Source organism: Centruroides sculpturatus, unplaced genomic scaffold, assembly GCF_000671375.1.
Source record: "Centruroides sculpturatus isolate CEXI.00-Female unplaced genomic scaffold, Cexi_2.0 scaffold677, whole genome shotgun sequence".
Classification (NCBI taxonomy): Eukaryota; Metazoa; Arthropoda; class Arachnida; order Scorpiones; family Buthidae; genus Centruroides; species Centruroides sculpturatus.
Genome location: NW_019385011.1, coordinates 71,874 through 99,163, shown reverse-complemented (window position 1 = coordinate 99,163; position 27,290 = coordinate 71,874). Strand labels below are relative to the sequence as shown.

At 31.2% G+C, this 27,290-nt stretch overlaps 2 protein-coding genes across 7 annotated transcripts in view; one reads left to right on the top strand and one right to left on the bottom strand.

The window, feature by feature from the left end:
- Positions 1–20,507, bottom strand: part of LOC111633387 (coiled-coil domain-containing protein 174-like) — a 30,818-nt gene extending 10,311 nt beyond the window's left edge. Inside the window, exons 1-3 of the mRNA XM_023377946.1 lie at positions 20,366–20,507; positions 20,164–20,265; positions 2,647–2,747 (exon numbers count right to left, since the gene is read on the bottom strand). Coding sequence (XP_023233714.1) covers positions 2,647–2,747; positions 20,164–20,265; positions 20,366–20,404 — 242 coding nt within the window. The 5' untranslated portion in view covers positions 20,405–20,507. The remainder of the gene's footprint in view (positions 1–2,646; positions 2,748–20,163; positions 20,266–20,365) is intronic.
- The window catches only part of LOC111633392 (transcription initiation factor TFIID subunit 12-like), a 51,383-nt gene continuing 30,676 nt past the window's right edge, over positions 6,584–27,290 (top strand). For 2 of the 6 annotated variants that reach the window (XM_023377961.1, XM_023377954.1), the window contains exon 1: positions 20,674–20,768. The gene's annotated coding sequence lies outside the window, so the exon portion shown is untranslated. Of the gene's footprint in view, positions 6,736–20,673; positions 20,964–21,038; positions 21,191–27,290 lie in introns of those variants that run through there. The other 4 variants (XM_023377962.1, XM_023377956.1, XM_023377957.1 and 1 more) reach the window with 4 other exon arrangements.

The following is a 27,290-nucleotide window of genomic DNA, read 5'->3' as shown; positions in this document are numbered from 1 at the left end:
GAACAAACGAACATTACATTTTTATTTATATAGATAGATAGAAGATGATCTGCTTTAGTTCATTTTCACAGAAAAGCATAATGCCTCACAGAAAAGCAAACTTAGGGCGTCATACTCGTAGAGCCATCTGTTGGACATAAAAGCCTTAACCTAGGTTATATATTTTAATTTATATGAATGTTTAATGGAATAATATACAGCCTATGTCCACCCTGAGGTTCCATTCTAAATATTGGTGAAAGAATTTTTGAAATCGGATGAGTAGTTTCGGAGATTACCTGCTGCAAAGAAACTTACATACATACATACATAACCTCTTTATAATATTAGTATAGATTACGGCTGCATATGTAAAGGTTTGTTTGAGTGTATTTAGTTAAGAAATGCAGTCTGAGTTATAATTGGGCAACGCCAGCTCATATAATGATAGCGCCAAAGATAAGCATGATGTTTTTAAACTGATATTCATAGCAAGCATGTAATCCATTGTATTGTCTGTTTAACAAAGACTTTGGAGAATGGCTAGGAAATTTTCATCCATTATCCATAAAAGGTGATGTCCATACTGTCTATTTAATTAATTTAAGTGTACCAGTACATTAATAGTCCTATTCTATGCTGATATCAGATACTGTCCACTAACTACAGATTTTACTATACAATGGATGATTGGTTAATGAACAGTTCGGACTACAAACACTTTTGCAAAAGATTTTTATGTTCGGATAACGAACACCTCACAGAACAAACACAAGAAGCAGTGACATAAAATAATGAATACTGATTGGTTTTCCCTTGTTTTCAGGCAACAATTCGAAACTTTTCGGAATGCGGGAGATGTCGACATCGATGCTCAACCCGGTATATACTGATCGAATAGTATTCTGCCAAACTTTGAAACTCTCCCTTGTAATTCCAGCCTTTTATTTTTCTGACAGAAACAATTTTTTCGTAGTAATTGCAAGACTATCGGGCAGGCACTTGTTAAGTTTTGCATCGGTTTTTATTTTCAAAAGATGAGAGTATAATAGCAAAGGTAGAAAGTGGGCAGATGTCTGATGTTGCTGGGCAGTATTGTTTGAACAGGTCTACAGTAGACCACAGTTTAATCTTATCTAAGAAAGATACTGTATAATCAAGAAGACTCAAGTAGCTAAAGGAGTAACAATAATCACATCTGAGAAATAAAGAACATTGAAGAGCTCGTAATGGAACCTGAAATGGATCTGAGGACAGAAGAACACCAAGAAACTCTGCGAGATATATTTTCTTCTGAAAAAGAGGATTGATGCTGATATCTGGTATTAAAGATCTTTTGAAGAAGTCGGAGGATGTCAGAATAATGGTCTTAGAATGGCATCCAAACCAGATTGAGGTTAATAGGCATGGGGATCTCTACAATTACAATGCTATTAATTCAGGGGTGGGCAAGCAAGAGTTCAGTGGGAGCTGAAATGCAGGTTTTGCAAAATGCATGGGAGCCGCAGTTCTGTACCGCAATTTTATTATATAATATAAATATAATATAAAATAAATATTGAATTTTTTTAATGAACATATTTTCACAAAATTGTGGAAATAAAATTGTAAAAATAATAATAAAAAGCAGAAATTAACACTTTCAGCAAGAGCNTACAATTATAGTACTATTAATTACTTCTGAAAAATCCTGAAGAAAAGAGAAAAGCAATAAACATTGGACAGATTCTTTAACACCACAAACGGAAAAAACATGACTAATAAAAATGCAAGTCTGCATATATATGTATTTTTACTATTACATATAAATAAATGTAGTAAAAATATATATATATATATATTTTTGGAGTTTCCAGAATGAATTAATCAAATTCTCATAAAAACCTATGGTAAGTCGATAATCGGCTAACGAACAATTCGGATGGTGAACAAAGTCTTGGAATGGATTATGTTCATTAACCAATCACCCACTGTATATGATTTATTCTTATTAAGCAAGGTTGAAAAATTGAATGTTGTTTGTCATTAATAAAAAACAAAATTATTTATTTAATTTTTGATTATTTATTTGATTCATGAAATATAAACTTTTTTCTGTACTGCTGTTTTATCTTGCATATATAATTTTCCTATTAATTTAGAAGATGTTATTCTATCAATTTTTGTAATTAAAAAAAATTTAATTTAGATACTTTCCTGCAAATTTAATTAAGATTTTTAAAAATCTTATATAAACAAAAAAAGCCAAACAACTGGCAAATTATTTGGCTATAATATGTCTATGTAATTAATTAAATACTAAATTTGTCTAAGGGTAGCAATTATGATGCTTATAGGCAAACTATTTTGTATTTAATTAATTAAATGGCCATATTATAGTCCGATAATTCAGCAGTTTATTTGGTTTTAACTATAAATCAGGTTTGTGAGTTGATATTTACATATATAAACAAAAATATTTCTGAGATAGTAAGTGTGGAAGAAATAAATTCATAAAATATCTTGCAAGCAACAAAACTTTCAATGAAGAAACAAAAAGTTAGATATTAATTTTTTCTTAAACATTTTTGTTACAAGATATCTGTTATAAAATGAGTTAAATCATAAAATTTTAAAATGTTTTAAACTAATAAAAACCACTTTTAGAACACAATAAAGACATAATACCTTGACTGTTGAAGTAAATCAATTTCTTCTTGTGAAACAGGCTTTTCTTCAAGATCTTTCTTAGCTCTTTCTTGTACACCAGCATTCTGCTTCACTGATTTCTAGAATATAAATCTAATCACTTGCAGTCCTAGAAATGTTTTATTATCATCAAATTCTATTGAATAAATGAAAAAAAAAAAATAGTAGGCAACTTCACTTTAGACAAATTATTATTTATTTGTTAAGACATATTAAGTTTATCAATTTCTACTGATTTTCATTTATTGTGATACTAGCAGATGAGCCCAACAATACCTGAAAAAATAACAACAACAAAGATTAAAGAATATTCAAACTCTTATTTAAACGTTATTTCATAATCGAATAACCATCTAGGATTGGTTGAGAACTAGGAAAAAAATGGTTTAGCCTTTAGGTATCTACAGTAGTAAAAAGTTGCAAAAACAAAATACATCAAAAGACTGGAGTAGTAGATCTCTAGTAGATCAGAATCAGTCCTGTCAACCACATTGTTTCTCACTGTTAAAATATGTGATCTGAAATATGAGACAAATGCCATGATTTAAGGGGCATAGTTTAAATTTAAAAAAATACAAAATTCTTTTTAAAAACTGTACAAGAGTGCTCTTACTTCTTTGAAAATGTGAAGTATTTATACTTCCTCATTACAGAGCAATGTAAGTTTTGCTTTTTTCTTTTTTTCTCTTTAAATTTACTTTATTGATTTCTAGAACATAAACACATTCATGTTCTAGAAGTGAAGAATTTTAGAACAAGAACACTGTTGTTAAAATACTGTTTGAAGTCATACCAAAAAATACAATTTTATGTTTATGAGACTGATGGACAAGACACTGGAATATAGGCCTGTTCTTTTGGGAGCAGGATTGTCATCTGGGTGTGGGACAGTTGTCAGCCATGATTAAAGCTAGGGGGTTGAACTGAGCAATGTGAAGACCACCATTTCCCCCCACCAAAAATTTGTTGTTACTATATATATATGTGTGTATGTATTTGTGAATTTGTTATTTACGTATTTACATTATCTATAATAATCTTAGTTTAGCCACTTTGTTGTCACTTTAATTAATTAGTTAGAGATTTTATTGTATTTAAATATTGTATTTATTTTATATCCTTTTNTGTGTGTGTATGTATTTGTGAATTTGTTATTTACGTATTTACATTATCTATAATAATCTTAGTTTAGCCACTTTGTTGTCACTTTAATTAATTAGTTAGAGATTTTATTGTATTTAAATATTGTATTTATTTTATATCCTTTTTCTTTTGAACCCACATCTTGAAGATACCGAGATTATACATGGAGCAAAATGTAACAGAAATTTGCTTATTTTTCTGATTCTAGGGACTTCCCTAATGATTTAGAGAAACAATTTAGAATATTAATTAACGGCAATAAATCCACAACATGCGAGGAGAAGGATGAGAGGACAATTAAATAATTAAATAAATTTGTAAGAGAATAAAACTTAAAGAAAATGGAAAAACACCACTTCATGCCCCCCGCCGATCATAGCGGAGATCAAACATCGTTTCAAGGCACAACAGTAACCAAAACAATTGATGAATAATGATGGGATTTGTCAGTGAAAACAGTTTTGCTTCTGTAATGACTCGGCTCAAAAGTCAAACCAATACAATAGTAAGCCATATCATAACTCTCTTGCGCTGAAAAGCGTATGAAAGAGGCACAAATCCAGACACAGACAGAGCTCCTTGGCAGACAACGATAGAAAATACCGGCCTCTCCAGTCGCTCAACGAACCATCCCATACAAGGAAGGCATCAACAGTGGACATCAGCAGTAAACTTGAGTGGACCCATCCCGCCATAATCGCAAGGAAATTTCATCTAGAAGCGAACGCCATTTATTGGCAGACATCAGTGAAGGACCAAGCAAAAGGAAAGAAAGAACTAAATCAGGAGACTGACTGGACTTAGAAGAGAAGACGGCTCTCTTTCTCCTGGTATGTTGTAGTTAGGATACCCCCTGTTAGGCCGCCCCCTCATTTTATAAATAGAAATAGGCAGATTTCTTGAATCAAATTTTAAGAATGTTATGCAGAACTTAATTTTTGATAATAAACCAGGGCTGTGGAGTCGCGTAAAAATCTACCGACTCCAACTCTGACTTTTCCTTACCATCCGACTCCGACTCCGGCTAAAACATCGAAATTCCACGACTCCGACTCCGACTCCACAGCCCTGTAATAAACTCTTATTTGTATTTGACTTTGCATTCATCCTCCTGAGAGGCTCATTCCCGGACTTCAGAGTGACTCTTACCCTCGCGCCTTAACTATCGGGTTTTGACTGAATCGGCGGTGTGTCCGAAAAAACACACCTGGTGGCAGGACCCTACCCTAATCTAACGTAAACTAACTTTTGATGGCCCCTGGTCCTCTCAGCAAGGATAGAACACACTCCATATAAATTTTTCTTGTTAATAAGGACTTTGGCATAATAAACAGAATATGGATGGTTTCTCTTGTAGAAGATGCTAATTTGGTTGGTTCCCACAATTTGGTTGTTTGTAAATCTTAGAAAGATGTTGTAAATTCACCTGGGATGTATTCTGTCTCCATTATGGGCAACAGATTCAAACTTAGCTCTCTAGATGGGACAAAATAATACAAAAATGAAAATTTTACTAAAATGGAAAGAAGCCAGGACAGAGGTAAAAAAACAATAATGTCCCACTCAAAATGGTACAGTACATATAGTCAGCCTAGCAATAAATGAGAACTTTTCATAAAAACTTTTACATTTAAAAAAGTATTTACTAACATTAGAATTTGAGAGTTTATTAATATGGTTGTTTCAGGTGATTAGACATGGCAAGCAAGCAAGATATGACTAGTATTTGTAATGCAATTTTTACTTTATTAAATTGTAATTTCCACCAGCCCATTTTTAGAAAAAAAAAGTCTATTAATATATTTCCATTCTGTTATCATATCTTTGTCATAAAAAATATTGAGAAAGTGCTGTAATGTCTTTCTCACCTAAATCATATATTTTTTTTTTTATTTTGTGAGAAAGTAGTTGAACACTATTAACATTAAAGCCAGATTTATCCATACAAGTAATCTGTATAAAAACATCCTACTCATATGTAAAATTGTATGAAAATTATCATTCATACTTATGATTTCTCATATAAATAGACCATTCTTATGCAAGTTTCTCTTAGATTTAAACCTGGCCAGAGAATACAAATATTAGAACAGTGAGAAATTTTAATTTTTTTTTGTGTTCATTACAGTTTTTCTTTTTCTACAAAATGTGTTTTACATGTTTGAAAGCTCGTGAAAATACAGGGGTGATGCAAAAGAATGTATACAGTTGAGAATCCAAGAAATACAAATGTTTGGTGTTCATTATTATTATTATTATTATTATTATTATTATCTTTTATTAGTTTGTATTCCTTACTTCCTTCTGATTTAACTTGTACATAAAAATAAATGTTTTTTCTTTCCGTTTTCTCCCAATATGTTTTTTTTTTCCATAACAACAACTTTATACCTATTTTTGCACCCCCTGTATAATAAAGTCCAAAAATATTAAAAATTGACCATTCTTATGTGTACTGCTTACAAATAAATAAAAATAAATATGGTCAATGCTACTTATTATTATAACTTTGTCTGATAACAAAAGAGAATTTTTAATTTATAGTTATGTTTAGTTACTCTATTTATTTTCTATTTTCTTTCCATTATTTTGAGTTTTGGGGGTTGAGTTATGTTAAACTTCACTGCTACATCAATATAGTAGAGCTTCATTTGCATAATCTTTGATGACACTATTTGAATAATGAATGAAATTGCATCCTACTAATTTAAGGTTTTAAGTAATATTCTTATATTTTTATAAATATTTTAGCCATATTTAAACTCTAAATTAGGAAGATGCAATTCCATTCAGTATACACATCTCATCATCAAAAATTATGCAAATGAAGTCAAATTGGAAAGTGAAGATGGTAGCAGTCAAGGTTTAACATAACTTGATCCCAAAAACTCAAAATAATTGAAACAAAATGGGAAAGTAAATAACGTAAGTAACTAAGCATAATTATACAAAATTCTCTCTTGCTACCTCACAATTTCTGGATATAATTAGAATGATAATAATATCCAAATAATAAAGTTAGTTAGTAAAATAAACTGAAGCAATCACTATTTACTAATATAGGATAAAAATACATTAATGAACATTAAGTTTAAATGTAAAGTTTTTAACATAATACTTAAAAGTAAATAAAAAATAATAGAAATAAGAATAAAAAAAAAAACTTTTAAAATTTATTGTCTGTACTTATTTAGAGCAGAAATAGACGAATAAAATTTACTTATTCTGATTAAAATTCATCTGACTTGGGCTGTATCCTTTTTCAAAAATTATTTCTTGTATTTGGAAATTTATTGGATTTGTCAGTTTTATGAGTCTCAGATTTTCTATTTCTATTGATCTACTGTATTCATCTATTTTTCATCTATTGATTCTGAATGTCAGCCTGTTATTCCCAATATTCTTTATGTGACTCTTGAAATAGTAAACGTTAAGAATTACAACAAATAAAATGATGATGAACTGAATTTTTAATTGTAATAAATAATATTATGCCTATATATTTTTATGAATCTAATCAGGATCTAATGATTATTATGGCATTACATGAACAGTAATGTTATTATGATCATAATAAATGTTATCTATATTTAAATTTCTCAATTAAAATTCAAATATTTTAATAAAAATCCAATGATACGATTTGTTTTCACATAGGCAACTTTTATTTTAAAGTTATTGATTTTTTAACCAAGCTTAATAAAAGCATTATGTTTGTCTTTTATTTTACTACTAATATCTGATTGTGTAATATGCAGTCCAGATCTATAGAAAGGATATTTAGTATTTTTTTTTTCATTGTATTTATTTAAAGGCATTTAATTATTTACTGATTTTAAACAGCTTCAAATAAATAACGCTAACTGAAAGTTTAATAAATCTGTTAATTCGAAGCCAATGATATACACCAGCAAAATCATTAATGAAAGTTGCTTTAAAATTTATTTAAAAAAAAAGTAATTTTTTACAGTCTTAATGTAGTAAGAGTTTAGATACAACAATAATATATTAACATGGAAAGTATAAATGTTATTTTAGAAACTTTCATAAGAACATTAATTAATTTTAAACAAGTGAAAATTATTCTTCAATTAGATCAGAAAAAACACTAGAGAGACACACTAGACTAGATATAAATATTCTAAAGAATTAAGGTTTTCTAGGAAAACTAAATGCATTCTGTATATATCACTGATTGTTTTTAATTTAAAATAGCTGATTTATATATTAAATAATTCAATTACTATAGCAGATTAGCAAACTTGCAGATGAAATTCCAGATAGACCTAATTTGAAACATCACTACAGGTACTCCTCACTTTATGACCTATCTACTTAACAACCACTCGCACTTACGACCAATCGAGTTTCAATCTGCAAATCAGGAAATCCCCTTTCTCAGCTTGAGTGTTGATCAGTGGTGATTGGTGACATGCTCACTGACCATAGTATAGGCTTGCTAAGGACTTTTTTAGTCAGTTTGATGTAATTTAAACAATTGTAGGCCTTGCCAATGCGCTTAATTTAGATGTTGAAGTGGAAGACATTGCTGAATTAGTGTATTATGTCGACAGAGAGCTAACAAATGAAGATTTAATAGAGTTAGAAGCGATGCAGTATTTGGAAGAGGAAGAAGACGAAAAAACTGAAGAAGTGAAAAAGAAATTCACGGTGCGTGGGTTAGCTGGTGTGTTCTCCAAAATTAATGAGGCTATGTTGGAACTTGAGGCTATGGATCCTAATATGAACATTTTAACATAAAATTGAACGTGGGATGAGTGAACTTTTGAAGTGCTACAGAGAAATTTATCAAGAAAAAAAACAAGATTACAACGCAAACCACAGTTAAGAGTTTCTTTTCGACTGTTACAAGACCTCCGCCCTTGAAGATACAACTTTTATTTCATTGTCATCATCTCCTTTACCTGGAAAAAACTGCTACAGATTCAGATAAACAAATGATAATATATATTCTTTTTATGAATAAATTTGAAGTTTGTTGCATAATTTTTATAATTTTACAACAATCCTACATTCCTGGCACAAGCTCCTCGCTTATCGACCAATTCGCTTAACGACGTAGTCAAGGGAGTGGAATTCGGTCGTAAAGTGAGGAGTACCTGTATTTTAAATAGTTTTCTTAAGACATAAGTGAAAAATATTAAAAATGATTTTTTTCTTAAGTGAATTCTAAAACTATCAAAAAATAAATAAAAAATAAAATGTGTAAGAAATTAAATGCAAAGGTTATCAATCTACGAGGGGAACCCAAAAAAAAAAAAACGGAACTGAGAGCGCGCTGCCATTCATAGACGTAGTAGAGAGTTCTCCCGCTAGATGGGGTTAGTAGAGACCTTCACAAAACAGCTGTGCAGACGGCATTACTTTGTAGGTTTACGTTTGAGCATAGTGTTGTTTCTCTTACTGTTATTTTATTCCACCTGCGAAGTTCTGGATGTCCTTCAACATCTCGAAACGATGAAAACATTGAAAAAAATCTGCCAAAAAAGTTTTAAGACGTCTGCGAGAGGATGTGCAAAGGAAACGCCTGGAACTTTAGCAATAAGGTGACTGGTTCCTTCATCATGACAACACCCCTGCATACATGGCCTTACAAGTAACCCACTATTCGGCCTCTCAGGGATGGCCTGTCGTTCCCCACCCTTCGTATTCACCAGACCTAGCCCTGTGTGACTTTTTTCTGTTTCCGAGAATAAAGAAACATCTAAAAGGGAAGCATTTTGATGATGTGGAGGTGGTAAAAACAGCTTCCCTAAGGGCACTATATGATATCAAGATTGAAGAGTTGCAGAGATGCTTCAAACAGTGGGGAAAAAGACTTGACAAGTGCACTGCATCTAATGGAGAGTACTTTGAAGGTGACTACAGGTAGGCCTCCTACAATGTGGTACCTTTACAATGCGTTTTTGCTCCAACGCGGTTGAAAAAATGCGGAAATTTTCTTACAACACGGTACTTTTACAACGCGGTTTACAGTATTTAGAAACAAATTATCTTCACATAACAGAAAAATTGCAACGGATCACGTGATACAAGCTGCAGTTTGGCATACAGAGCTAAAAGTCTTTGAAAACAGCTGTTTGTGGATGTTGGCATGTTATTCCCTTGAAAGTTTCAGGGGAAGACCAGTTTCTAGACAGATGTGTATCAGTTACCGTAAACACTCAAATATATCACTAAATTTTCGATCATTTATACTCTTTCAATAAGTGGGGACTGCAAAAATGGTCCAAAATACAGTATAAACTTCTATTGGGTGTATATTTTTAACAACATAGTAAAAGGAAGTTATTTTTTGTGATTTTTACTGTCCACAAAACTGATTGAAAAAATTTTAGCCATAACAATGCCGAATGAAAAGAGAGGACTGTCATTAAAAAGGAAATTTATAACTCTTGAAACAAAGATAGAAATTTTGGAATAAATTAAAAATCAAGAGCAAACAGCTGATATTGGTTGGCATTTTAATTTAAATGAGTCTACGATTCGGTTGGGAGAAAAGATCAGAAATTTGATTGCATCTGGATCATCTATTCTTGCGAAAAATGCTGCTCGTCCGAGAGCACCTATAATGGAAAAAATGGAACAAGCGCTAATATTATGGATAGAAGATATGAACAAAGAAACGGTTGCCTTTAAATAAAACGGCACTTAAACACAAAGCCTTAAAAATATTTGATTATTTAAAACAAATGGGACAGTCATCAGCTGATGAAACAAGTGTTAAATTTGTGGCTAGCAATGGCTAGTTTGAAAAATTCAAAAAACGCCAAGATTTTCTCTTTTTAGAACCGAATCCCAGTTTTTGTATTAAGTTGGTGTCTCCTATAATGCGATTTCCTGCAATGCGGTATTTTCAAGGAATGTATCTATTGCGTTGTAGGAGGCCTACCTGTATTTATTAACATTTTTACAAAATTCCTTCAAAGTTTTTATACAAAAAAATCTGGTTATTTTTTTGTCCCCCCCACATCACATATAACTGTTTTCTATAAGAACAAGAAATATACAATTTTTAAATACATTAAAAATTCTTCATTGATTAATTAAAAAAGCTCAATGGAAAAATATTTATTGCAATGTTTTTTCCATTGTCTTTAGGAAGATGTTAAAAAGTAGATAAAATAATTGGGCTGCAATTTGAAAAAATTGTGGACTTATAAATTCTCACTGTCATCCGTCTGTTGTTCCTTAATCTTGAGAATGGAGTTAGATGAAAACCAAGACCAGATATGGAAAGATTAGGAGCAGGAGACTAATATTTTCTGCTACTATTTTATTCATTTATTATAATACAGTAAGACCACACTTAATGTGGGAGATATGTTCCTAGACGACAAAGTGCTAAACGAGGTCATTTTAACACAGAGTAAATAGGGAAAGGGGAACATGCGACCGAAAATTAATAATATAACTTAAAGTAAAATTAGTTTATCAAATTAATATAAAAATATGTTAAATAACACACAAACATATGCACACAGAAATGTAAAGTTCATTTTTTGTGATGGTCCTGGCTCTTCTGAAATTCTTGTTTTTTGTGATAAAGTCATGTAGTTTCATTTGTTGTTTTCTTTTTCTTTCCTTAGGGCTAGTACACATTGGGTGTTGCGTTAAATGTGCGTTAGCAGCGTACACACCGCACGTTTAGCTCGGCATTTGACGACCATTTGCACTGGCTCAGTTTGGAAATAAATGTGAAAGTAATTGCTTGTGTGTGCCTCTTCCATCGTCACTATAAAAGACAATGGCAGAGGCAAAGAGAATTTTGGGTGCACCCAATATTAAGAGATAGACTGAGCATGGAATGTTTGTGACATTGTATCCAAAACTAAGACAATATAAACCCAAGTTTTTTAATTCTTTTAGAATATCTATAAAATCATTTGATGATGACTGGTCTCTTTTAGATTTCATCAATAAATAGATCAGTATCAAAATGATCGTTCTCCATTTCGGCCAAAGTGCGCCCACTCTACCCAAAAGCATGCAATCGAATATACAATAACATGGCAGCACATGTATCTCAAAGTGCATGGCTGACGCCCGCAAAACACGTTCTAACCGAAATCTATCAATGTGTGTTTGACGCGTGCTTGGCCAGAAGTGCGCGTTTGAGTGTGTATATCTATGCAGAACTCTTGGTTCTTTAAAATGCACATTTCAAAATGCCTAATGTGTACACAGCCTTAAGCAAATGTCAATAGCAAGAAATTGCATCCAAAATGCCTTGTCTTGCTTTTGCACTTCCTTTCAAAATATTCTCCTTGCTATGTGGCTCAGAGAATTTTAATTCCATTTGTTACTTCTTATTTGTGTGAAGCTGGGTTTTAAGCTGTTCCTATGATAATAACCAAGTATCATATGAAAATCAATGTGGAGAAGGAAATAAGGGTGGCTGTGTCTAGTTTGATTCCAACTTTTGAGAAAATGTGTGGTGATCAACAGGCCTATTCATCCCACTAATTATTATTAATTAAATTTTTTTTGTTATTTTAAATATGTTTTATTTATTTTTATTTAACATCCTAACTCTTTAATTTAAAAAATTATTGGCTATTTCACCAATTGTACTTGTTAGAATTTGACATAGGGTGGCTTGGGAAAACCTGGATTTAGCAAGGGTGTTGAGAGTCAAAAAGTTTGGGAACCACTACAAATTTTTTTTACTGTCTGTACAGCAATGTGTATAGGAAAGACGCTCCTAAGCTTCAAATATGCAAATGTGGTTTAAAACATTCCATTTGGAAAATTTTAAACTAATGGATAAACAATGTATGGAGATATAATGTAAAATTCAAAAGATGTCAACAAAGAAAAATTGCAAGAAGAAATTGTTAAAAATTGACAAAAACACAATATAAACATCAAACATATCAAAAACAAAGTGAAAAAAGCACTGAAATCATATGAGCATAACAAGAGTGAAAGATGATTTGTGTTTATGGTTTGAGTGCATTTTTTTCAGTGCCCCATTAACTCTGAAGCATCATTTGAAATACAAGACAAATTTTTGTTGAATTTAGTGTTCAAACTCTGAAGCATTTAAAATACAGTGGTACCTTGTACTTCAAATATTTTATGCTTTCAAAATGGATTATTCTAAAATCTGTAGTTGATTACTAAATATCTTCCAAAAATTAATTGGAAGAGCTTAAAATTATTTATGGCTTTAAATATTTTGTGTTAATTTTAAAATTATGGAAAATTTTTATGAATGTACTTCAGTGAAATATATTCAGCTTTTGAAATACAAAAAAGTAAAAATCATTTTAGATATAAGGTATGCATTTCATTATTTATATGTAGCACAGTATAACTAAAGCTAACCAAATTATATTTGGAGGAAAAATTTATTGCATTAATATTTTATTTCTTTATAATTTCATTATTTTACTATTATATTATTATTTCATTATTATTTAAAATACAACTGAATACAGTAGATCCCCCTATAAAATGGGTTCATATAATTCTGATTCATATATAACAGCGAAAAAATTGTGACCGTATTCGTATAATTTGGTAAAACGTCATTGCTGACTCGTGACGTGACAGGATTGGTTGAATCTAGACCAATAGTGGATATTGCACAAACCATTGAGTTTAAACAAGCAGTGGACCTACTAAAAACCATTTATTATTTTAACGTCCATAAAAATTATATTTATATTATTGATGTCTCCAAAGTTCAACAAATTTTTTGCAGAAAAATAATTTATCATGAAACGCGTGCCCCCGTTTGATGCACCGTTCCATGATGAAAACAAGGTTAAGCAATGATGTCGTCAAACGGTGCACACACTGTAAGTAATCCTACAATTTTTTGTTTATAGTATAGTTTATATGGATTATTACCAAAAAATTATACGTGTTTTGGAAATGTTGAGTCAAATTACTATAGAATCAATTAATTTTATGGAAGAAAACCTTTCAAACAGCCATAGTCCGTAAACTGCATATGTGCTGGGCTGATTGGCTCATGTATTTAAGGACTTGTAAAACATGAGTTTCATAAAGAACGGAATGTATGTACCGTGTTATAGGGGGGTTGACTGTATTTAAATGCCTTTAATTTGAATTTCATTCACATTATGTAAAAACAAATTTATTATTGTATTGATTTTATTATTATTTTTCCAATTTTAGAGAGTCAAATTCCATTTATATATTTTTCAAGGGAATTGAGAAAAATAACTTATAAGTGAGAAAAACATACAAGTGAAATTACTTTTCAATTGCTGTTGATATAATTGTCACAAATTAACATTGTACAATTGAATTTGTACATAAATTTATGTAAAACACCAAAACTCCAGCAGCAATGTAAAATATTTGCAATATTGAACTAATGCTTTCAGCGGTATTAAGCCCACATCTGGTTCTACTGTATATAAAACAATGTTTTAAATTTGTAAAGTAGAATGATGTGTTGGAATCTTTAAAATTTAAATATTTTACATTGCTGTTGGAGTTTAGCAACAAAGTTTCATTTTACTGTATGTATTGCAGAATAGGTTTGAATATATAAAAGATAAATGTGAGATTAGCAGTGGGCCACTGGGCTCATCCCAAATGACCACTTACTCTGCAACAGGTTGGTAAAACCCGTTCTCGGCTTGTCGGATGGCTAGGAGGGCAAAAAAAATTGAGTGGGGAGTGCGTCGGTAAGTCGGCAGGTGTCCTTTGGAGACAGGAGACAGGTTTAAAAACTAAACAAGCATTTATTTATATAACTAAGCTAGGATACATAGGTTAAATGCGATTAAATAAGTTCACTATACAAAAGGGACGCTCTAATAGCTTTACCTGCTAGTCTGAGAGAGAGTTCACAAAGCTCTAAACAGTACAAATACCTCTCTCTATGCCTAAAATGCATTTGCTGAATATGTTCGTTAATGGCGATGGAAGTTCAAATGGCTATGGTTGGTCGTATGTCCGTTCGGTCCGGAGTATGGAGACAAATATGGCACATCTACCAAGTATAACTTCTGAGGGATCGCGCGGAGCTTCCGGGGACTCAAGCTTTTATACATTATTCGTGGGAAATGAGTCATGTGATCAACTTCTGTTGACACTTACGGTGCATTCCGATCAACTAAGTGTCAACTTTCCCACCTTAATGTGAAAACAATCGATGACCTCCGATATACTTCTCACCAAGAGTGTTTTTTTCCTCAGAGTTGTTTACAAAGATTTTTCCGACATCGACGTAAAAATCACGGATTTCACATAAAGTAAAAATAGTAAAAAATTAAATCATGCACTTTTGAAAAATTTATCAAGTTTTGTCGTTTTCTTTGATGAACTTGCATATACTGGTACAGTATATGATATCAGTTCTCTCTTTCTGCCAAAACTCCAGTCACATGAAAGAATGAACAGTCATTCTAAAGATTAGCTCATACTGACAGCAAATAGTGAAAATGAATGAGAACCAAAAGCAAATTTTATTTGCTTAGGGAAATTGGTTCATAGTACAAAACATCAAAAATTTTTGCTTTCCATGTGTTGGAATGACAGAAATTTGCTAAATGGGAAAATTCATGAGATCAGAAAAAGAAAAGCAAATACAGTGGGTGATCAGTTAACGAACATAATCCGTTCCAAGACTTTGTTCGCTATCTGAATTGTTCGTTAACCGATTATCGATTTACCATAGGTTTCTATGGAAATTTGATTAATTCATTCTGGAGACCCCCAAAAATAAAAAATATATACTTTCTTACTACGTTTATTCATATGTAATAATAAAAATACACATATACACGGTCTTGCATTTTTATTAGTCATGTTTTTTCTGTTTATTGGGGTTAAAGAATCTGTCCAATGTCGATTGCTTTTCTGTCTTCATGATTTTTCAGAATTAATAGAGAGGTTGAGGCGCACGTTTTAAACGTGTAAACGTGTACGTGTGACGTTCGGCGCCACTTTCCCGTAAGCCTAAAAGTTTGACAATGGTGTTTGGATAGTCGGTGGAATCACACTCGACATTCCAAACACCATCGTCAAACTTTTAGGCTTACGGGAAAGCAGTGCCGAACGTCACACGTACACGTTTAAAACGTGCGCCTCAACCTCTCTAATAGCATTGTAATTGTAGAGATACCTAGGCCTATTAACCTCAACCTGGTTTGGATTCCATTTTAAGACCATTGTTCTGACATCCTCCCACTTCTTCAAAAGATCTTTAATAGCAGATATTGGCATAAATCTGCATTTTCAGAAAACGTAAAAGAATTGTTTCTGTCAGAAATATAAAAGGCTGGAATTACAAGGGAGAGTTTCAAAGTTTGGGGGAATACTATCTGATCAGTATATACTGGGTAGAATGTTGATGCTGATGTCTCCCGTGTTCCGAAAGTTTTGAATTGTTGCCTGAAGACAAAGGAAGACCAATCGGTTTTCGTTATTTTATGTTGCTTCTTGTGTTTGTTCAGTGAAATGTTCGTTATCTGAACATGTGTTCATTGTCCAATCATAAAAATCTCTCGCGAAAGTGTTCATTATCTGATTTGTTTGTTAACTGATCACCCACTGTAATATATAACGCAACGAGTATTATTTGCTCTGCTTTTTGTATCTGCTCGCAATTCATCCTCAATGCAGACTAAGCTGAAATAAATACATAATTTACTTTTCATTTTTTTAATACTTGCTGTAAATTTATGCATTATTTACTTTGAAATGGAAAACTAAGAAAAAAGTGCTGTAGGGTACCAAAACATATGATATATAAATGCAAATTCATATAAATGAAAAACATATAACTGAATTGTTTTATAATGGAGAAAGTATGATACACAAAATATCTAATGTAAATTAGAGTTGTCCATAAATGATGCCATGCTATTTTTGGTAAATTTTAATCTTCCCTCTCCCCCCTGTCACATCACATTTTTCAAACCTTCCCTTAAAATGATGTCATTAAGTCATAACCCTCTATTGTACTTTAAAAAAAAAAATCAGAGATGGAATTCAGTTTAAGAAGTTTTATTTACAGAGTAAATATCAAGTAACTTAATCTAAGACTTTTTCACTTCAATACACTAGTTAAATGTTCTTTTATTGAAACTATATGAACACTTTTGGGGAGATTTTCCATATCAATAAATTTTTTGTCAATCCATTCAATGTCTTCAGCAGAGTCACATACAATCTTTGCCATGAGCTCCCTCTGTCTTGTTGTTGCAACCTGCATTGGTCATTCTTTTTGACCAACAAGAGCTTGACATTGAAAATTTGCAATTGGCTTAAGTCTGCACAACCACACTCAAAAATTGTGCAGATTTAAGGGGACACGATATAATCCTAAACTGCCATATATCTGATTCATTCCATGGTAAATAATGTTATGGCAACAGTGGTTGTCCAATATCACAACCAACTAAGAGGGAGCAGTTGTTCAATTTGATAACATGGTATTGGATGTTAAAAATCAAGTAGGATACTTGACTTTAAAAATAAATACCAGGATTGTCTATTGAAATGGTAAGAGTCAAAAAATTATGAAATAAGATATTTTATAAACAACTTTGCTGATCATATTTTCTCCTATACAGTTTTGCATTTTGATTTCCATGAAAATGTCCATACTTAGTGATGCCTCTGGAGGAGTTTTGCAATATTCATAAAGTTGCAAAATGAAAGATCAATGCATGTGCAGTTTTATTATACAATTTGGATTATGGTTGGATCGTTTATATTTAGTAAACAGTCACATCATGCTGCCCTAAACTTCCCCTCCCTTGTCGTAGATTGTCACATTTCTTAAATTTCCCTTTGGGGTGTGACATCATTTATTAATGACTCCTATGAAAAACATACAATTGAGAAATATAAATGGGGTTCAACTGTACTTTACTATTGTGTATAATACTATTATTTTCTTTTGTTTAACTTCATTTATATAAGAATAACAACTTGAATTTTTCTTGAACATAGTAAAATTACATCTAAAAAAATCTATTATAAGCTTTTTATTTATGTGAAAATTTAATCCTGTTTAAGATGCAATTAAAATAAACTTAAAAATGTTTATAATTGAATATTCAAAGTTAAAACATTAAATATAAAAATCCAGCAACAAGTTGCTTAACTATCCCAGCAAATTTAAAACTGCATGTGTGGCACCATTTAAAAAAGCTTTTTATATTTTTAATAATTAAAATGGCAAAAAGCTTAATTTTGAGGCTAGGAATGAGTTTTATAAAGAAAAAGTATAAATATTAATAATGAGTAAAATTGTCATTAAGTCCAATCCCACTTGAGATATGACACACAAACCCCCACAATCTCCTCATTTCCTGGACCTTTAATCACCACAATTTCATAGCATCAATCCCCTAATACAGAAATCTTCCTGAAAAAATTTCAGAAAATTTCATAAAGTCATAAAGCTTTAAAGTGAGTGACCAAAATTGTCTCACACACACACTAACATCCATACATACATAAAAAAAACCCCCAAATTGCATTTCTCAATGTTTCAAGGCCTCCTGAATCCAAAAATGTAAAAATCTGGGGAGGGAGGGAATTTTCTGACTGCCACAATTTCCCCTCTGTTATATATAATAATGCCAGGAAAGTAAAAAAGCATTAATAGTTTGTACTTTTTCAAAAACTAACATTTTAAAAATTAAAAATAAAGTAATTACTTGTAATCAGGTAAAAATGTATCAGTAAATATGCCAGTAATTTAATATTTCTTACCAGTAAATTTGGTAAAAAATAATACACAATAATTTTTTAAGCCAAATACTTATTTGTGTACACTTTCATGTATATTTATATTTTCATATATTAAAGACAGAAGTGTCAAAGTTTTTATTTAAATTGTAAAAGTTCATATAATTTATCTTTTAAATTATTAGTTTATAGTTCTTTATAATTTTTAATTTATCATATTATATCACCATGCTAGACAGTTTGGCAATTTTTTTTAATATCATAACATCTAGAGCACAATGATGATTTTAATTCACAAAATGGAATAAATTTATTTGATAAAGTAAATAGCACAATGCTAAAAAAACAGCATTTTTATTAACTGTCTTTAATAAAATGAAATGTTTCATTTTATTATTGTTATTAAAGACAGTAGTAAATAAAGTTATTGCTGTAAAGACAATATTTATAAAAACATTTTAGCATGATGAATTTATTTGTTTCTCTTTCATATTTATTTGAATGTGAGCACTTGCACTGGCCACTTTATTAATCATGTAAAACTTTGTTTTTTGAAAAAAAAAAAAAAGGGAATTCAATTGGTCATGGAGCACCAAAGATTGTTTAGTTGCTGAACTTGAATGCTAAACTTTTTGTCATTAAAAACCAATAAAACAATCACTAAGTGCACTAATTTTTTAAATTTTGAATTTTTGATTTTAAGTTTTGGAAATCTACTGATAATGTTTTGAAAATTTACCATTTTACTAGTAGTCAAAAAGTCAGTAAATTTGCAACCCTACTCAATGTGGAGAGATAACAAACAGAAGTCATGTAGATGTTATATTGGTAAAACAAAATGCTTATCATAAACAAATTTGAAATTAAACAGATTGTAAATTAAAAAATATTATTGTATTTTTACCTAAAACTTTCATGACTTGATTTGAGAAATGCATATTTCAAAAATTAAGGACTAAAACTAATGCATGATTACAAGGTTAACAAATTACATTAACATAAATTGATTAAGTTACATTTAACAATAAACTAATATTAACCTTCTAATTGAGCACTTCTCATGAAACAAACGAAATCAATTTATGTAATTGGTGCTCTTACTTAATAGCTTAAGACCGATACGTTACCGAATTTGATCCTCAATACACATGAAACTGATTCATTCATTTGTACCGTCATCCACCTGCAGTTACCATTACATAAAAGGACAAAAAAGGAAAGTTACAACCAATCACAGCATAGAAATACATAAACTCACCATTTGTATTTCATTACAGATAAATTAATTATAGAATAATAATAATAATTTCCGAGTAGGAGTAAGTCTAATTGATTCTACTCCACAATTTATATATCATAGACTATGTCGTCACTTATAAATAACGTTGCTTCCTTTTTCAAAGCGGTTATCACATGCTAAATCTTTTATTATAATTAATAACACAGTATTACACCCAACAAGAATGTAAATAAATCTATTGCATTAGGAATACATTTTTAAATGCACTTCTTTGCTTTTACTTGAATCAAGTGAATTTAAAGAACAGAGCAACATGATCTTGATTTATGGAATAACTTCTGACAAATTAAGCAAAAAAAACTCACTTCAGCACACAAGAAATAATCAAGAAATGAAAAAAATACCTTCTTAGGAGGCTCTGCTGAAGGTTGTCCGAATTCTCTTCTCAGTTTTTCAGCTTTGAGAGCTTCTTGCTTCTTAAAAAGTTCAGCTTTCAAGTCTATCAGCTATAAAATAAACAAAATTTCTCATGGTGAATTCATATAAAGCATTGTCTGCTTTCTATTGATTCTTTATATTTATATACTACGCCCGATTATTACTTACAGACGAGAAATTGATATTAATTCTCTTTTCCGTAGTCATGGCAAGCGTAAACAACAAATTATCCGTAATGAGTGTATGGAGATACAAAACGCAAATCTTCCATCATTAACCTTCGTACACAAATACGACGCCAGATGTCGATTTTAAAAGTCATATTTCTTAATATCTTTTATTTAATTCGAATCTGAATTCGAATTAATAAATATTATTACTTAACGTTTAATAAATTAATATTTTAAATATTATTCGAGATTGCTTATGGTTAAAAATTCTATGTTTATACATTTATTTCATTTTTTCTCCGCTAGGATGCGTTGACGCCATTTCAAACTGAAAATGTGTAACGTTACCTGCGTAGATCTCTTTTGACTTGGACTTTTATATAATTTTTTTGTTTTTTTTTGTAAGTAAACTTTATTAATAAGTTGAATATTATTTTAAGATCTCGATCTAATCGGTTATCGGCATATTTTAGTTAGGACATGAAATCTTCCGATTTGGTTAATTTCTCCCTAAAGAAGTTCTCAAACAAGTTTTTTTAAGGTTAAAATCCTGCTTCCTGATCTAATTCAAAAAGGTTTTTTTATTGTATTTATTGGTAAGATTTTGTTTATTTTCATATAAAAAAAACAAAATATTTAGTGTAATAAACACCAATCTTACTACATTTTAGTTTATATTTAATATATTGAATATTTTGCTGAAGAATCAATGTGAGTATTTCATGTATGACTGATTTCTATGAATAAGCAAATTTTCCTCCAGGAAAAATAAATCTCATCCATTTTTCTTATAGTAACAGAAGTTTCATACAAGAATGTACAGGTACTTATACATTTTGTTTAGTTACAGTACACATGTGAGATAATGTTTTTCAATAATTGGGGTATTTGTAATCATTTTGGTATACCATTATTTTTATTAAATACATGTTTTTATTAAACAAAACTGAAAGTAAAAGAAGGATAACAGTTTTGATATTAAAGAGATAATAGATTTATGCTTTTTACCATGTGTTTAATGATCATATACACTGGAATAAAAACTTCCTATTATTAAAGAAGTTTTTCCTTGATTTGAAATGAGTTTATCAATAAATTATCTTGACATATATTCCTTAAATCTCTTGAAATTTTGATTAGTTTTAAGACCAATCTTATTTGATTTTGTCAGTTTCCTGTGGATCAATGATGTATAGCTTTATTTTCTTCCTATACATTTTTCACTGTGAAAGTATTCTATTTATAAAATTTTGATAATAGATAACCAAAATAAAAATCTTTTTTGAGACTTTTTACAAAAATCAGCATTTTTATTTTAGTTTGTGCTTCTCTGAAAATGAGTCTAAATGTTCAAAAATTGCATGTATGTAAACATCTTTAAGCTTTAGAGCAGAGCCGTAACTTGTGTATAGGATGAGGTGTGACTTTAGAGCAGAGCCGTAATTACTACTACTATTAATAATGAAAATCTGAATAATTTGGCAATAAAAGTAGGCATTATGTATTATCTCTTATTAAATTTAATAATTATAATTAAATTAATATTTATTAAATAATTTAGAAAATTCTGGAAGAACAGAGTCGGTCTAGAGTGGGACTCAAATCCATAACTTCCACTTATTGTGCAGATGTGTTGCCAGTTATACTACCTGGACCTCCATCTGATCTCGTGATGTATAATCCAGACATTACAGACATTAAATTTAGATATAACCATACTAGTTCTCACAATGGTAAAACAATCCAATTTAATCCAGCAATTGTTTGGCTTTAATGGTTCAAAAATTTTTGAGATTTTTCACTTCCTTCTTGTGTACCTGTAACAAGACCCTTTTTTTTACTATTTGACATTTTATTCAACAGTATGATAAATCAACACAAAATAACATAATATTATAAATAATAATTAATGTTAATACAATAGACTCTTGTTAGTTAAAACACAGAGAGACAACCTTATACAGTTTGAATTTCTGGATGTTACAGGAATGATGAAATGATTTTAATAATGTTGGTTACCAGATGGCAAGCAGAATAATGTTTAGTCAATGAGAAATACAAAACAAAAAGGTTCTGTATTGTCCATGTGATAATATAATATGGTTTTGTAGTTAAAATACAAACAAGTTAAAGTGGTAAATATAGACTATTAGAACATCTAATTTATATTTAACTTATTTAAATTTCTTTTATAGAGGCTCTATCTGACTGTCTTCACTTGTCCAACCACACTTGCATTTTGCATTATTTTGCAAATCTCTATATTTTTGTAATTTAAAAACAATGTTTTTGTAAATGTTGTTAGCTTTTTATATTATTTATACTTATTTAATATATGAAATTTTTTAATTAAAAATTAATTGATATTAAGGAAAAAGGAAGTTTTATAATTTAAAATAATGTGGAGCAAATTATCATAATTTTATGCAGATAACCAGCAAAAAATTGCTTGTATGGAAATAAAACTTTACATAACCCAAATCACTATACTGTATTTACTTGGGTATAAGACAATCTTGCATATAGGATGAGGTGTGACTTTAGAGCAGAGCCGTAACTAGGCAGGTGCAACAGGTGCATTCGCACAGGGCCCACTTGGAAGGGGGGCCCAAACTGCTGTTCACAAGAAATTATAGTTTTAAATCTTGAATTTTTCCTCCTTTTTATTGGTGATTACATTTTGCCTTATTTAGATTCTAGATGTCTGCTCACCAGTGTTCCCAACCGTGACTTTTAGAGGGACGTAGTGAGATAGCAGAGACAGCAGACAAATCAGACAAAAGTAGCGACTTTTGAAATTTTGTTTGTTTATTTTTTGAGAAATTTAAATTTATGTTTATAGTTTTGAAATTTATAGATATTTCTCTACTTTATAGAGCTCTCTGTCGACGACTAATATTATTACGATATACAAAACTGTATTTCTAGATTTTTCTACAGTGTGCAGAGCTAGAATTCTGTAAAGGTAACATTTTGTAAGAAAAATAAATCTGCCCGGGGATTTTTTTAATTGCTAAATTGCTAAATAGAAGACGTGGTAACTCTCGAATAAAATCTTAGTCTCGAGGTTGTAAAAGGCGTGCAGAAATTCTGACATAACTTTTTGCTTTGTATTGGNATCTCGTTGTTGGATTTTATATGTAAGGGATCGATTGGAAAAAATTTCTTAAAAAATTGGTAAAATGTAGCGAAGGTAGTGAAGAGCGGTCAACCCAGGCGGCACTTTCGGTCTATTGCACGAAAAGAACATTTTTTTTTGTATAGAAATAGTATAAAAATACAAGACGGCATATAATTTTTTCCAAGGAAAACATCGTTTATTGTCGGAAATTTCAGCACTTAAGGCTATCTTCAAAAAAATATGGTCCTTAAAGACCATATTTTTTGAAGATGGCCTTATGTGCATAAACGCAACCTAAAGGTTGAGTTTGTGCAGAACTCAACCTTTGCATAAACTCAACCTATGCATAGTTTATGCATAAACTTTATTAGGTTGAGTTTATGCAGACGCGAGAAGAGGGAAAAACAGGCGAAATAAATATTTTGGAATCAGAATTCGCACTCGCAATGCAGTTTATTCAGGAGAAGGAAACGGAGTTCTTGCACTTAACGCACGAGAAATGCAACAGTTTTCTCTCGTCCTTGAAAGTTTAACTTTCCCTAGAATTTTTCTTTCTGCTCCTGAGTTGACACAGATAGTAGTTCGGCGTTCTCTTCCGCGCAGCGACAACAGTAAAATGGAGAGGATGAAGTTCGTCGGCAATTTATCGAACTTAAAGAAAATGGCCGAAAAGTTGCAAAAAACACAGAGAAACCGTAAATAAAAGGAAGGACATGTTAATAGAGTTGTTTCTTTATTTTTATTTGAATTTTCTTTAATTTTATTCGTTGTAAAATTCATCAGGCATTTCCTCCCCGTTATTATATAAACGTAAGAAGAGGGAAAACAAGGAGAGTATGCCTGAAGGCACGCGACCTTGGTTCTCTTGATTTTTCCTCCCCTCGCAATTCTGGCGTCTCCACAAACGCAGCTTTATTGACTATCATACCTATTTAAGCACTTAGTCGTGCTTAATCAATAATAACATTAATAATATTTTTTCACAAGGTTTCCTATGACTATATTTTCATTTTTTGTCAAAGTATGTTTCATGCGTATTACGTTGTGTTTTTGTAAGGTGGCAAACTGAAGATTTGCCCCGAAGGCACAAACACTATTTAAGCCACTGTAAATGGGAAACTCCTGATCTAGAAGAAAGATTCGAACAAATGAATGGCAATGGCATCCTGGATTTCTGTATGATTTCAATAGACTTCCGACAAAGGGGAAATCTGTCGAACCATTGTTCATATCTGAGAGATAGGCGGCTATTACTGTAGTTTCTTTACCATGGTGATTCCAACTGAGTGCTATCGATACATTTTCTCAAGTGCGTGGATATTACTGACTCTTCCAGTCTGCTGAGAACATAGCTTTTTGAAATTGAGCCTTATCGAAATCTACCAGTAGTCAACCGTGACTAACGATAGATTGTCGTCACTCGCTGTTCTTTCTATTGAAAATTGCCTAGTCCGCAAATATCTCCGGTTTTATACGAGATTTTGTAGAATCATAAGCGCAAAAAAGTAAGCTTTTTATGCTAAAACGCTCGAACGAACCACCAGCTGGATGGAATTGCCTAATTGCTTCAATAGTAATTAGTAATTTGGATTTAGTATGTTTACGTTACAAAACTAAATCGCATATATTGCATAAAATGATTTTTATATTTCGTTTTAATGATTCAATCTCGATTTCGTTGCTGTGTAATTCTGTTTCCAGATATAATAAAAATGTGAAAAAAATAAATGTTTAAAGTTTGTTTTGTGAATAATGAATGACAAGATGTGCGTGATCGTGAATGTCAGATTCCGTGAGGCTGGGGTGAGATCGGCGGCTCCAGAGGCACCGCCCTCCCGGCCCGCCACAGGTGCAAATATAGGCTATATCTATTTCCTGCATGTGGCCAAGATGAATGTTTGTCCTCTTTCAGGTGGATGAAAAGATCGATTTTGAGTGAATACGGCGAACATTCCACAAATCTGGAACATTTATTAATATCACTCCACACTACTCTGTATTCTCACAATACCAAACATCCTTTGGCTGTTATAAATTGAAAGTTCTAAGAAGTGTTTAAATTTTAAAATATACAGTATCAAACCGAGTTGACCAACAAAACATACAAAACTCAAATACGCTACGTATTTTAATTAATAAAAAAATTAAACCAATTGTAAAAGTTATTACTCTTTATAACCTCTATTAAAAATTTAAATCGGTTGTAAATTGATTAAAATTTCTAAAACAGGGTTATAAAGCAAGCGGTTGTAAAACAGTCTAATGTTATTAATTAATGTATTGCATTTTTATTAATAGATGGAGTATTTCACTTCATTTACTGTAATCACTCTGGGTCTCGCTTACACGGAGTGTTAAGAAATTAAAGCGACAAAATAAAATGAGTGGTATAGAGGGTCAATAAAAACAATTTTAGTCATATAAAATGGGGATCGTTGCAGCTTCCTTTACGAGATATGGGTTCCTAAAATTTCTTCGCTGCCTTGCATATCATTCCTGTAGTACGAGTATGTGAAAACCTACCGTCATTGTCAAACGCCTTGTTTCGCAGTGTAGCAGCTTTATAAACGTAGACAGGTGCATCTCAGAAAAGTGAAAACTGCAAATTACAACAGACCACGTTTGTTACTTGTCTTTTATTAATAATCCACTTTTAATTGCATGTCAAATTTTAAGTTCTGTTAATGTTAAAAAAAAAGTAGTAGTCAGGCATTAACGTCCGGACTGTACTACAAGAACAGTTGCTACATCCTTTTAACTTTCAAACTGCACAAGGCTTAAGACATGCAGGTTATCCAACTTTGAGAGAGTTTTCAAGATGGTATTTACAGAGCCGTAACTAGGCAGGTGCAACAGGTGCATTCGCACAGGGCCCACTTGGAAGGGGGCCCAAACTGCTGTTCACAAGAAATTATAGTTTTAAATCTTGAATTTTTCCTCCTTTTTATTGGTGATTACATTTTGCCTTATTTAGATTCTAGATGTCTGCTCACCAGTGTTCCCAACCGTGACTTTTAGAGGGACGTAGTGAGATAGCAGAGACAGCAGACAAATCAGACAAAAGTAGCGACTTTTGAAATTTTGTTTGTTTATTTTTTGAGAAATTTAAATTTATGTTTATAGTTTTCAAATTTATAGATATTTCTCTACTTTATAGAGCTCTCTGTCGACGACTAATATTATTACGATATACAAAATTATATTTCTAGATTTTTCTACACTGTGCAGAGGTAGAAATTTGTAAAGGTAACATTTTGTAAGAAAAATAAATCTGCCCGAGGATTTTTTAATTGCTAAATTGAAAACATGGTAACTATCGAATAAAATCTTAGTCACGAAGTTGTAAAAGGCGTGCAGAAATTCTGACATAACTTTTTGCTTTATAGTGGTACGCATATGTGTTGTATACCTCAACGGCGGTAAGCGAACTATGCGGCCGAGTAGGGCCTGAAAGGGGCCCCCGAAATCTTTAAAATGCTACTGAAAAAAGGCTGATTTTTGCTTTCTCTATGGCTCTTCTTTACAATACATGAATGTTGCTGATTTAAAAAAAAAATCGGCTGCAGATCTCACTATTAAATATAGCAAAGATTTAAAAAAGTACGAATTCACAAGTGAAATTGAAAGTTTTAAGTTTGAAGTAACGACTCTTATACAAAATATAGAAACTGCATCTCCTCTTAATATTCTACAGGCTCTTCATGATTTTGGTTTAATTGAGTCTTACCCAAATATCAATGTCGCTCTTCGAATATTTCTAACTCTTCCCGTTTCTATTGCTTCGTGCGAGAGAAGTTTTAGC